The sequence below is a fragment of the Mobula birostris genome, chromosome 8 (genome assembly GCF_030028105.1).
Source record: "Mobula birostris isolate sMobBir1 chromosome 8, sMobBir1.hap1, whole genome shotgun sequence".
NCBI classification, from domain to species: domain Eukaryota; kingdom Metazoa; phylum Chordata; class Chondrichthyes; order Myliobatiformes; family Myliobatidae; genus Mobula; species Mobula birostris.
In genome coordinates, this window is record NC_092377.1 from 86,929,864 (window position 1) to 86,942,292 (window position 12,429).

A 12,429-nucleotide genomic window follows, 5' to 3' on the forward strand; every position below is an offset into this window, starting at 1 on the left:
CAACGTAATAGACCTTTGATCTTGCATTCAAAAGGGTCAAAGTCTGAATACACAAGGGAAAACATCTTTGGTCACTTCTGTCTACAGACAAAGGCCACTGGGCTCATATTCTTGTACTTCATACAAAATCTAAAGACCTAAAAGTGTACTTACCCAGACCCAAGAACGCAATTGCTTCCAATTCTGTCTCTGTCTTGGCAGTTCTGATTCCATGAGGAAGTTTTAAAGGGAAAGGCAGCACGTCCCTTTTTCCAAACAAAAAAAAGCCAAAACTGAAACCAAATGTTGAACCCACATAAGGTTAGTTATCTAACAGAGAATATTTTGTCCCTTTGGGAAACCAAATACAAAAAATTTGGAGAGTCCCTTGTTTTGTCTGTAATCATTTATACATTCCTTGGTACTTTGAAAAGCATGCAAGGGTTGAGGCAGGTATTCATGCCAAGAAAATTTCCAATTTCATCAGACTATAATTTACAGCTCTGAACATTAACCTGTTTTGTCTGGCTTCACGTGACTGGATCAAATTAGTGTGCGAAGGGCAGTGAAACTAATTTATTTTTGAAGAAAGCATCGCTTTGTCTATGGAGCCTCTCATACAATAAAATGAAATAAAACAAAATTAGAAATACTCAGCTTGTCTGGTACCAGCTGTGGAGGGAGAAACAGCTAATGCTTTAGGTTTGATGACCTATCATCAGAAGAAATATGCTGCTACAGGTCAGGTTGTGCTTCTCTGTAGCAACGGGTGCAGAGGAAACCATTTCACATCTCCACTCTGCCATTTAGTGAGTCTTTAGAAATGCATCCCAAGCATAGAGAGCCAGAATCTGGCCTCTGTTCTTCCACTGAAAGTTCTGGTTCAAAGTACATTGAGGGGCTAGATGCATTTCATATCTGGTCCCTCAGATTTGTGCCAAACCTAGCTCCTTTTATTTGAAAGGAGCCACTAAAGGTAAATGAAGGTGAGTGGTTTTATTTCTCCTCTACCTTGCTTAGTATTTCAAAATTTACTTTCACAACATGAATTTTAAATAAATAGATTTAATTTCTTTATTAATACATTTAAAAAATTATATTTTTCTTTTACCCATCTCAAATACTTTGACCATCAGAGACATGTAGAACATGACCTGGATAGCCTGATCCGTAAATAGACCATCAAGTGGTTAGGAATATGGGTGAGCCTCAGTCATTGCTTGCTGATCTCAGCACTTTGTGGGACACCTGCAGTAGTGAGAACTTGAGTTCAATTACATCTGTCAGGCTGAATTAGCAATTTCACTTACAAATCAGCCAGCAGTGGAGGAAGTGTGAATGCAAGGCACAGGCCAAATCAAACAGAATGCAGCATAGTAGTACAACTACCCTTTCCACAGATGTTACTGCCTGCACAGTATTTCCCATTTCTTATTCTATTGGGTAGTGTTCGAATATATAATTTGCCAGCTCAAGAAATTCATTAATTGGACACACCCCAGGTACAAAGTGCATCTTTGTACCCCAGGTACAAAGTATAATAGTTACTGCTGATAATATAACTGAGGCAAGCTTACAGAGGGGATAATACTGCTACCACCAGTGTGGCAGGCCCTGAAAACCTACTTCTCCCACCAGCATGTTAATAAAATCCATAGATTATTTTGACCTGACTACGGGAGAATGACCTTCATAATCAACCTATAAGAGCTTATGATACTATCAAGAGGAATTTATCTTTTTTCATCAACCACGGGTAAGGTCAGATCTACAGATATACCGTGGAGAGCTTTCTGTCTGGTTGCATCACCATCTGGGATGAAGGCACCAACGGACAGCATCAGGAAAAGCTGCAGAGCGTTGTAGACACAGCCAGCTGCATCATGGGCACTGGCCTCCCCAACACTGATGACATCTTCAAAAGGTGACACCTCAAGACAGCGACATCCATCTTGAAGGACCCTCACTGACCAGGACATGCCCACTTCTCATTACTACCAACAAGGGAAGGTACAGGAGACTGAAGATGCACACTTAATATTTCTACCCCTCCACCAACAGATTTCTGAATGGTTCATGAACCCATGAAAACTACCTCACTATTTTGTTCTTTTCTTGCACTATTTATTTATTTTCAATATATTTGTTATTGTAAGTCATAGTGATTTTTTTTATGTACTGCACCGTGCTGCTGCCACAGAACAAATTTCATGACACACATCAGTGATAATAAACGTGATTCTGACTCTAATTTCAAAATGTTAAAAGGCAAATCGCTTCATAAAAGCTGTAGAAGATGTACAGCACAGGAACAGGCTATTCCTCTCAGAGTCAGAGAAGTACAGCTCAGAAACAGGCCCTTTGGTCCATCTAGTCCATGCCAAAACCATTTAAACTTGCTACACCTATTGACCTACACCAGGACCATAGCTTTACACGCACCACTTGTGCTGCCAGCTCATTCTACACTCTCACGAGTGAAGTAGTTTCCCCTCATGTACCCCTTAAACGTCTCACCTTTCACCTTTAACCCATAACCTCTGCCTGTCATCCCACCCAACCTCAGTGAAAAGCCTGCTTGCATTTAGCCGAACAATACCCCTCATAATTTTGTACAGCGTCCTTATAACTCAGGTCCTCCAGTCCCGGCAGCATTGTGGCCATCCCTGTCAAAATCATGATCCAACTTCATCCCAATCAAATTTCTCAGTGTTGCATCATATCCTTTTAAACCATAACACATCACGAAAAATCCTGTTTGAAATACAATGAAAGGTTCTGCTTCTACCTCTGTTTTGAGCAGTGAATTCCAAATTCCCACCACTCCTCAGATCAAAATTTTTCTCTATTCCGTTCAAATCCTTTTACTAGTCTGCTTTGTGGCTTCTCTGCTGAAGAAACAGAGCAGATAAGGAGACACAAGAGAGACTGCAGATACTGGAAATATGGATCAACACGCAGAAAACACTAGAGGAAACAGCAGGTCAGGCAGCATGAAGGAAGGAAATGAATAGTCTATGTTTCAGCCCGAGACCCTTCATAAGGACTGGAGAGGAAGGGGGAAGACCACTGAATAAAAAAGTAGGTGAAAGGGAAAGAGCAGGAGCTGGCAGATGATAGGGGAATCCAGGTGAGGGAAGCCCAGAGGGTGGGTGGGAAGGAATAATTTGAGAAGCTGGGAAATGATAGGTGGGGAAGGCAAAGGGCTGAATGAGTCTGATAGATGACAGTAGACCATGGAATGAAGGCAAGGAGGTGGGGAACCAGAAGGAGGAAGGTGAGGACGATGGGCAGGTTTGTGACGCTGAGGAAGGCGAAATAAAGGAGTAATGGGGCCACAGGGACAAAGGAAAGGGTGGAGGAAGAGTGTGGTTCCTGAAAGCTTGAGAAATCAATGTTCATGCTGTCAAGTTGGAGATAGCCAAGACAGAATATGAGGTGTGGCTTTTCCAATCTGCATCAGGCTTCATTGCAGCCATGGACGGACGTGTCAGTGTGGGAATGGGAAGTGGAATTGAAATTGGTAGCCACCAGAAGGTCCTGGCTCTTGAAGAAGCAAAGGCACTCGACAAAGTTTTCCCCCTATCTAGAGAAAGCCGCACTGGGAGCATCAGATAAATAACCCCGATCGGTACACGTGAAGAGATGCCTCTCGTCTAGAAGGAACGCTTAGTGCCCTGAATGGTGGTGAGGTAGGAACAGATTCAACATTTAGTCCATTTGCAGGAATAAGTGCCTAAGAGGGTAACTGGTGGGGATAAACAAATGGATAAGGGTGTCACAGAGAGAACGAGGTCTGGGGAAAGTGGAGAAGGGAGGGGAGGGAAAGATGTGCCTGGTGGTGAGATCCCATTGGAGATAGTGGAAGTAGTAGAGAATGATATGTTGGATATGGAGGCTAGTGGGATGTAGGTGAGGACGAGAAGAACCCCAACACTCCTGTTGGGTAGGAGGGAAATGGGATGTCAGCAGACATGGGAAATGGATGAGATGCTGTTAAGGACTGTATTGATAGTAGTGGAGGGGAAACTCTGTTTTCTGGGGAATAAAAGGATTTTTTGGACGTGCTGGTGTGGAAAACCTCATCTTGGGAACAGATGCATTGGAACTGAGAGAAGGGAATGGCACCCTTGTAAGTGACAAGTTGTAAGATGTACAGTTGAGGTAAATGTGGGAGGCAATGAATTTTTAAAAGGTATCTGTCTCTGGGGTTGGAGACAGAGAGATCAAGCAAAGGGAAAGGAGGTGTTGGAGATGGATCAAGTAAATCTGAGGGCAGGGTAGAAGTTCAAGGCAAATGTGAAACTGATGATCTCAGTAGGGATGCAGGAAGCAGCACCATTGCAGTCATTGGGGCAGAGAAAGAGTTGGGAAGCATTATCGATGTGGAAAGCTTCAACTTGGTATCAGAATAAGTGGAGATGGAGAAACTGAACAGAGAAAAGTACAGCACAGGCCCTTCAGCCCACATTGTTCTGCCAACCCTCAAACCCTGCCTCCCATATAACCTCCCACCTTAAATTCCTCCATATACCTGTCTAGTAGTCTCTTAAATTTCACTAGTGTATCTGCCTCCACCACTGACTCAGGCAGTGTATTCCACGCACCAACCACTCCCTGAATAAAAAACCTTCCTCTAATATCTCCCTTGAACTTCCCACCCCTTAACTTAAAGCCATGTCCCCTTGTATGGAGCAGTGGTGCCCTGGGGAAGAGGCACTGGCTATCCACTCTATCTATTTCTCTTAATATCTTGTATACCTCTATCATGTCTCCTCTCATCCTCCTTCTCTCCAAAGAGTAAAGCCCAAGCTCCCTTAATCTCTAATCATAATCCATACTCTCTTAACCAGGCAGCATCCCGGTAAATCTCCTCTGTACCCTTTCCAATGCTTCCACATCCTTCCTATAGTGAGGCGACCAGAACTGGACACAGTACTCCAAGTATGGCCTAACCAGAGTTTTATAGAGCTGCATCGTTACCTTGCGACTCTTAAACTCTATCCCTCAACTTATGAAAGCTAACACCCCATAAGCTTTCTTAACTACCCTGTCTACCTGTGAGGCAACTTTCAGGGATCTGTGGATGTGTACCCCCAGATCCCTCTGCTCCTCCACACTACCAAGTATCCTGCCATTTACTTTGTACTCTGCCTTGGAGTTTGTCCTTCCAAAGTGTACCAGCTCACACTTCTCCGGGTTGAACTCCATCTGCCACTTCTCAGCCCACTTCTGCAACCTATCAATGTCACTCTGCAATCTTCGACAATCCTCTACACTATCTACAACACCACCAACCTTTGTGTTGTCTGCAAACTTGCCAACCCACCCTTCTACCCCCACATCCAGGTCGTTAGTAAAAATCACGAAAAGTAGAGGATCCAGAACAGATCCTTGTGGGACACCACTAGTCACAACCCTCCAATCCGAATGTACTCCCTCCACCATGACCCTCTGCCTTCTGCAGCCAAGCCAATTCTGAATCCACCAGACCAAACTTCCCTGGATCCAATGCCTTCTGACTTTCTAAATAAGCCTACTGTGTGGAACCTTGTCAAATGCCTTTCTAAAATCCATATAGATCACATTCACTGCACTACCCTCATCTATATGCCTGGTCACCTCCTCAAAGAACTCTATCAGGCTTGTTAGACATGATCTGCCCTTCACAAAGCCATGCTAACTGTCCCTGATCAGACCCTGATTCTCTAAATGCCTATAGATCTTATCTATAAGAATCTTTTCCAACAGCTTTCCCACCACAGATGTAAGGCTCACTGGTCTATAATTACCCGGACTATCCCTACTACCTTTTTTGAACAAGAGGACAACACTCGCTTCCCTCCAGTCCTCCAGTACCATTCCTGTAGACAACGAGGACATAATGATACAAGCAACACACATAAAAGTTGCTGGTGAACGCAGCAGGCCAGGCAGCATCTCTAGGAAGAGGTGCAGTCGACGTTTCAGGCCGAGACCCTTCGTCAGGACTAACTGAAGGAAGTGTGAGTACGGGATTTGAAAGTTGGAGGGGGAGGGGGAGATCCAAAATGATAGGAGAAGACAGGAAGGGGAGGGATGGAGCCAAGAGATGGACAGGTGATAGGCTCCTGTCCCATGATCCTCTCGTATCCCTTTTGCCTATCACCTGTCCAGCTCTTGGCTCCATCCCTCCCCTTCCTGTCTTCTCCTATCATTTTGGATCTCCCCCTCCCCCTCTAACTTTCAAATCCCTTACTCACTCTTCCTTCAGTTAGTCCTGACGAAGGGTCTCGGCCTGAAACGTCGACTGCACCTCTTCCTAGAGATGCTGCCTGGCCTGCTGTGTTCACCAGCAACTTTTATGTGTGTTGCTTGAATTTCCAGCATCTGCAGAATTCCTGTCGTTCGAGGACATAAAGATCCTAGCCAGAGGCTCAGCAATTTCTTCCCTCGCCTCGTGGAGCAGCCTGAGGAATATTCCGTCCAGCAGCTAGGAATTATCCGTCCTAATGTATTTTAATAACTCCAACACCTCCTCTCCCTTAATATCAACCTCACTCATATTGTCCTCACCATCATCAAGTTCCCTTTCATTGGTGAATACCGAAGAGAAGTATTCATTGAGCACCTCGCTCACTTCCACAGCCTCCAGGCATATCTTCCCACCTTTATCTCTAATCGGTCCTACCCTCACTTCTGTCATCCTTTGTTCTTCACATAATTGAAGAATGCCTTGGGGTTTTCCTTTACCCTACTCGCCAAGGCCTTCTCATGCCCCCTTCTTGCTCTTTTCAACCCCTTCTTAAGCTCCTTTCTTGCTACCCTATATTCCTCAATAGACCTATCTGATCCTTGCTTCCTAACCTCATGTATGCTGCCTTCTTCCACCTGACTAGATTTTCCATCTCACCTATCACCAATGGTTCCTTCACCCTACCATTCTTTAGCTTCCTCACCGGGACAAATTTATTCCTAACATCCTGCAAGAGATCTCTAAACATCGACCACATGTCCATAGCACATTTCCCTGCAAAAACATCATCCCAATTCACACCCGCAAGTTCTAGCCTTATAGCCTCATAATTTGCCCTTCCCCAATTAAAAATTTTCCTGTCCTCTTTGATTCTATCCTTTTCCATGATAATGCTAAAGGCCAGGGGGCGGTGGTCACTGCCCCCCAGATGCTCACCCACTGAGAGATTTGTGACCTGACCCGGTTCGTTACCTAATACTAGATCTAGTATGGCATTCTCCCTAGTTGGCCTGTCAACATACTGTGACAGGAATCCGTCTTGGACACACTTAAACTCTGCTCCGTCTAAACCCTTGGAACTAATCAGGTGCCAATCAATATTAGGGAAGTTAAAGTCACCCGTGATAACAACCCTGTTATTTTCGCACCTTTCCAAAATCTGCCTCCCAATCTGCTCCTCGGTATCTCTGCTGCTACCAGGGGGCCTACAGAATACTCCCAGAGTAACTGCTCCCATCCTGTTCCTGACTTCCACCCATATGGACTCAAAAGAGGATCCTGCTACATTACCCACCCTGTCTGTAGCTGTAATAGTATCCCTGACCACTAATGCCACCCCTCCTCCCCTTTCCCCCCCTCTCTATCCCTTTTAAAGCACTGAAATTCAGGAATATTGAGAAACCATTCCTGCCCTGGTGCCAGCCAAGTCTCTGTAATAGCCACTACATCATAATTCCATGTATGTATCCAAGCTCTCAGTTCATCACCTTTGCTCCTGATGCTTCTTGCATTGAGGTACACACACTTCAGCCCTTCTACCTTACTGTCTTTACATCATTTATTCTGCTTCTCTTTCCCCAAAGCCTTCCTAAGTTAGATCTGGCTTTACTCCATGCACTTCTTTCACTGCTCTATCGCTTCAGGTCCCATCCCCCTTGCAAATTAGTTTAAACGCTCCCGAACCATGCTAGCAAACCTACCTGCAAGGATATTGCTCCCCCTCGAGTTCAGGTGCAACCCATCTAATCTGTACAGGTCCCACCTTCCCCAGAAGAGATCCCAATGATCCAAAAATCTAAAACCCTGCCCCCTGCACCAACTCCTCAGCCACGCATTCAACTGCCATCTCCTCCAATTCTTACCATCACTGTCACGTAGCACTGGCAGCAATCCTGAGAACGCCACCCTTGAGGTCCTGTTCTTCAGCCTTCTGCCTAGTTCTCGAAACTCACACTTCAGGACCTCATCCCTCTTCCTGCCTATGTCATTGGTCCCAACATGTATCACGACTTCTGGTTGCTTTCCCTCTTGTACCAGGATGTCGTGCACCCGGTCAGAGACATCCCGGACCCTGGCACCTGGGAGGCAACAAACCATGCGGATGTCCTTCTCACGTCCACAAAATCTCCTGTCTGCTCCCCTGACTATAGAGTCTCCAATGACAACAGCTCTCCTCTTCTCCATCCCACCTTTCTGCACCACAGGGTCAGACTCAGTGCTGGAGGCCCTGCCACCGTGGCTCACACCTGGTCGGTCGTCCCCACCAACAGTATCCAGGACGGTAAACTTATTATTCAGGGGAATGGCTACAGGGGTGCTCTGCACTTTCTGTCTATTCACCTTCGCTTTCCCCCCTCTGACTGTCACCCATCGACCTGCTTCTGGCAGCCTAGGTATGACTACCTCCCTGTAGCTCTCATCTATGACTGCCTCATTCTCTCTTATGAGTCAAAGGTCATCCAGCTGCTGCTCCAGATTCCTTACACGGTCTTCCAGATCGCCCAGCCGCGATCTGGAGAGGAGGGAATGACATCTTTGCAAGTGACAGATGCAGTGGAGATAGAGAAACTGAGAGAAGGGAATGACATCTTTACAAGTGACAAGTGGGAAGAGGTATAGTGAAGTTAACTGTGGGAGGCAGTGACTTTGTTACCAGTGTAGACTTGGAACATGAACTGTTCCACGTAGCTGACACAAAGGCAGGCATAGCTAGGGCCCATGTGGGTACCATTAGGGCAAGTACCAATTCTGCCAGCTAGAGGGTGGTGGTGGAGGGGAATTGTTTGGGCCTGTTGCCAAGAAAGAACTGCAGAACCTTAAGACCTTCCTGATGGGGGATGGAAGTGCAGAGGGACTGTATGTCCATGATGAAAATGAGGCTGGGGAACTCTTAAGTTGTTGAAGTGGTAGAAAGCACAAGAAGTCTCACAGATGTAGGGAGGAAGGGACTGAATCAAGGGGAACAAAATGGGGTAGAGATATAAGGACACAAATTCAGTGGGGCCAGAGCAGGATGAACTGTCTAAATATGTTTTTTCAGCATCTCCCTTCCACCTCCTTTACTCCAGATGACGCAGCTTTCCTAACTTATCCTAAAGCAGAAACGAAGGAGTCATAGTAATAATCAGCCACATATCCTCCCAAGTGTAACAACCTGACATCAAGTCTGCAAGCGAGAGGTTCAGTAGATGTGGGAGCATTTAGCAGGTCAGGGGGCACCTGAGAAAGAGAACAGAGCCTGCTCTGATGGAGGGTCTCTGACCTTAAGTACTAACTCTTTCTCCTCGTTTACCTGCCGAATGTTTGCAGGACTTTCCGTCTTTATTTCAAACTTTTAGCAGCTGCAGTTTTACTGATTTTTAGACTTAAAACAGAGCTTCCTCTATTCCACCACATTGTTGAATTTTATCCAAGGAATAGGAATTTATCCAATTAAAATCTTTTAATATTCCCTTAATCCTCATAGTCCCCCTCTTTTTGTGAGGATAGATATTCATTAAGAGCCACAACAGCAGAGGGCATCTACTTCATCTCTCAGTGAGAAGTAACCAGAGGTGAATGCCTCTTGGCAAAGATGAATGTTTATTCATTTAGGCAGTTGGTTCATCACCAACACTCCCACAGCTGGCTGGGCAGCAGTCTACTGGTTAAGTGAATGGTCCGAAAGACGACTTCTCCTGAAGTGTCAATGTCAGCTTAGTTTATTAAATGGCAGGGTAAGGTTTAAAAACTAAGATGGCAAGCTTGTCCTCACACGGTTGCATGCATACATATTGCTGTTTGTACAGCTGAATTTTTTGGCCACCCGGTGCATCTTTTCATAGAGAGGTATGCACTTGATCACATATAAATCAGTCTCCCACAGTGCAACTGGGAGCCAAATTCAAATTCCTTCTTCTCTACAGCTGTATGTTTCCCCCAAAGAATGAGAGGTAAGAACTGTTTGCTCCACATCTCATTAATAACACCCATCAAGTGCTAAGGGATTAGCATACCACCAGTAGTCTAAATCCCTTAGACATCAAGGAAGCTGGAGTTCTAGCCTCATCTTACTCATTAGTATAGGAGTTAACATCTAACATTGGTCACCCCCAATAAAACAGCGATACCCCTCTATTTAATAATAGTAAGCAGACTTATCCTCACTGCCTCTGTGTACCCAACAATCAGCCACTCTCTCAAATATCAGGCACTGTCCCCAAGGATCCTCACCTGCTGGCTTTCCTTATAAGCTTTGCTCAAAGAACCCCGTGGACTTCTTTCTCCACCATCCCCACCTCCCATCTCAGCATTAATTAAATTTAAGCCTTTCTGGTCTGCTTCTCATCAGGACATCACAGTCAGTGCAAATTGGTAATAACATCTCTGCCTCACTGGCAGTCAGCACAGGCACACCTCAAGGACGTGTGCTTAGCCCGATGTTCTACGCTCCATACTCATGATTGTATTGCTAGGCGCAGCTCAAGCACCATCTATAAACTGACCAATGACACCATTGTTGCTGGCAGAATCTCAGGCGGTGATGATCAGGCTTACAGGGGTGAGAGAGACCGGCTGGTTGATTGGTGATGCAACAACAACCTTGCACTGAATGTCAGCAAGACCAAGGAATTCTTTGTGGATTTCACAAAGACAATTTCTACAGATATTTGGGGCAGAGCATTCCAATTGGTTGCATCACTGCCTAGAATGGAAGCTCCAATGCACGGGATTGAAAGAGATGCAGTGTGTTGTGGAATAGGCCAGCACCATCATGGGCAGAAGCCTTCCCATCAAGGAGATCTTCAAAAGGTGGTTTCTCAAAAAGGCGGCGTTTGTCACTCAGGACCCTCACCATCAGGGACATGCCCTATTTTCATTACTATCGTCATGGAGAAGGTAAAGGAGCCTGAACATGCACACTCAACGATTTAGAAGCAACTAATATTTAGAGTAACACATACAAAATGCTGGAGGAACTCAGCAGGCCAGGCAGCATCTATGGAAAAGAGTACAATTGATGCTTTGGGCCAAGACTCTTCAGCAGGACTGGAGAAAAAAAGATGAGGCACCAGAGTTAAAAGGTGGGGGGAGGGCAGGGAGAAACACAAGGTGAAACCAAGAGGGGAAAGGATAAAGAGCTGGGAAATTGATTGGTGAAGGAGGTATATTGTTGGAGAAAGGAGAATCTAATAGGAGAGGACAGAAGGCTAGGGAAGAAAGAAAAGGGGGGAGGAACACCAGTGGGAGGTAATAAGTAGGCAAAGAGATAAGGTGAGAGAGGGAAATGGGAATGGGGAATGGTGAAGGGGGTGGGGGGGGTGGGGGTGGGAAGAGGCATTACCGGAAGTTCGAGAAGTCAATGTTCTTGCCATCAGGTGGGAGGCTACCCAAACGGAATATAAGGTGTTGTTCCTCCAACTTGAGTGTTGTCTCATCACAACAGTGGAGGAGGCCATGGATAGACATATTGGAATGGGAATGGGAAGTGGAATTAAAATGGGTGGCCACTGGGAGATCCCGCTTTTTCTGGCAGATGAAACATTGGTGCTCGGCGAAGCAGCCTCCCAATCTACTTCGGGTCTCACCAACATACAGGAGGCCACACTGGGAACACCGGTATATGACCCCAACAGGCTCACAGGTGAAGTGTCGCCTCACCTGGAAGAACTGTTTGGGGCCCTGAATGGTAGTGTGGAAGGAGGTGTAGGGGTAGGTATAGCACTTCACCTCAAGTTGGAGGAACGGCACGTTATATTCCATCTGGGTAGCCTCCAACCTGATGGCATGAATGTCGATTTCTTCATCTTGCAGTAATGCACCCCCCACTTCCCTCTCTCACCTTATTTCCTTGCCTGCCCCTCACCTCCCTCTGGTGCTCCTCTCCCTTTTCTTTCTTCCATGGCTTTCTATCCTTTCCTATTAGATTTCCCCTTCTCCAGCCCTGTTTCTCTTTCACTAATCAACTTCTCAGCTCTTTACTTCACCCCCCCTCCCAGTTTCACCTATCACCTTGTGTTTCTCCCTCCCCTCCCCCCACCTTTTAAATCTACTCATCTTTTTTCCTCCAGTCCTGCCAAAGGATCTCGTCCTGAAACATCGACTGTATTCTTCCATAGATGCTGCCTGGCCTGCTGAGTTCCTCCAGCATTTTGTGTGTGTTGCGTGGATTTCCAGCATCTGCAGATTTTCTCTTTTTTGTTATATTTATGGTAATTTTTTGTCTTGCACTGTAC

At 45.7% G+C, this 12,429-nt stretch overlaps 1 protein-coding gene across 9 annotated transcripts in view; it reads right to left on the reverse strand.

Moving 5' to 3' along the window:
- The window catches only part of LOC140201452 (ras and Rab interactor 2-like), a 170,968-nt gene that overhangs the window by 23,055 nt on the left and 135,484 nt on the right, over window positions 1-12,429 (reverse strand). For 8 of the 9 annotated variants that reach the window (XM_072265579.1, XM_072265580.1, XM_072265583.1 and 5 more), the window contains one exon: window positions 154-272. In XM_072265579.1, coding sequence (XP_072121680.1) covers window positions 154-272 — 119 coding nt within the window. The remainder of the gene's footprint in view (window positions 1-153; window positions 273-12,429) is intronic. The other variant, XM_072265585.1, reaches the window with a different exon arrangement.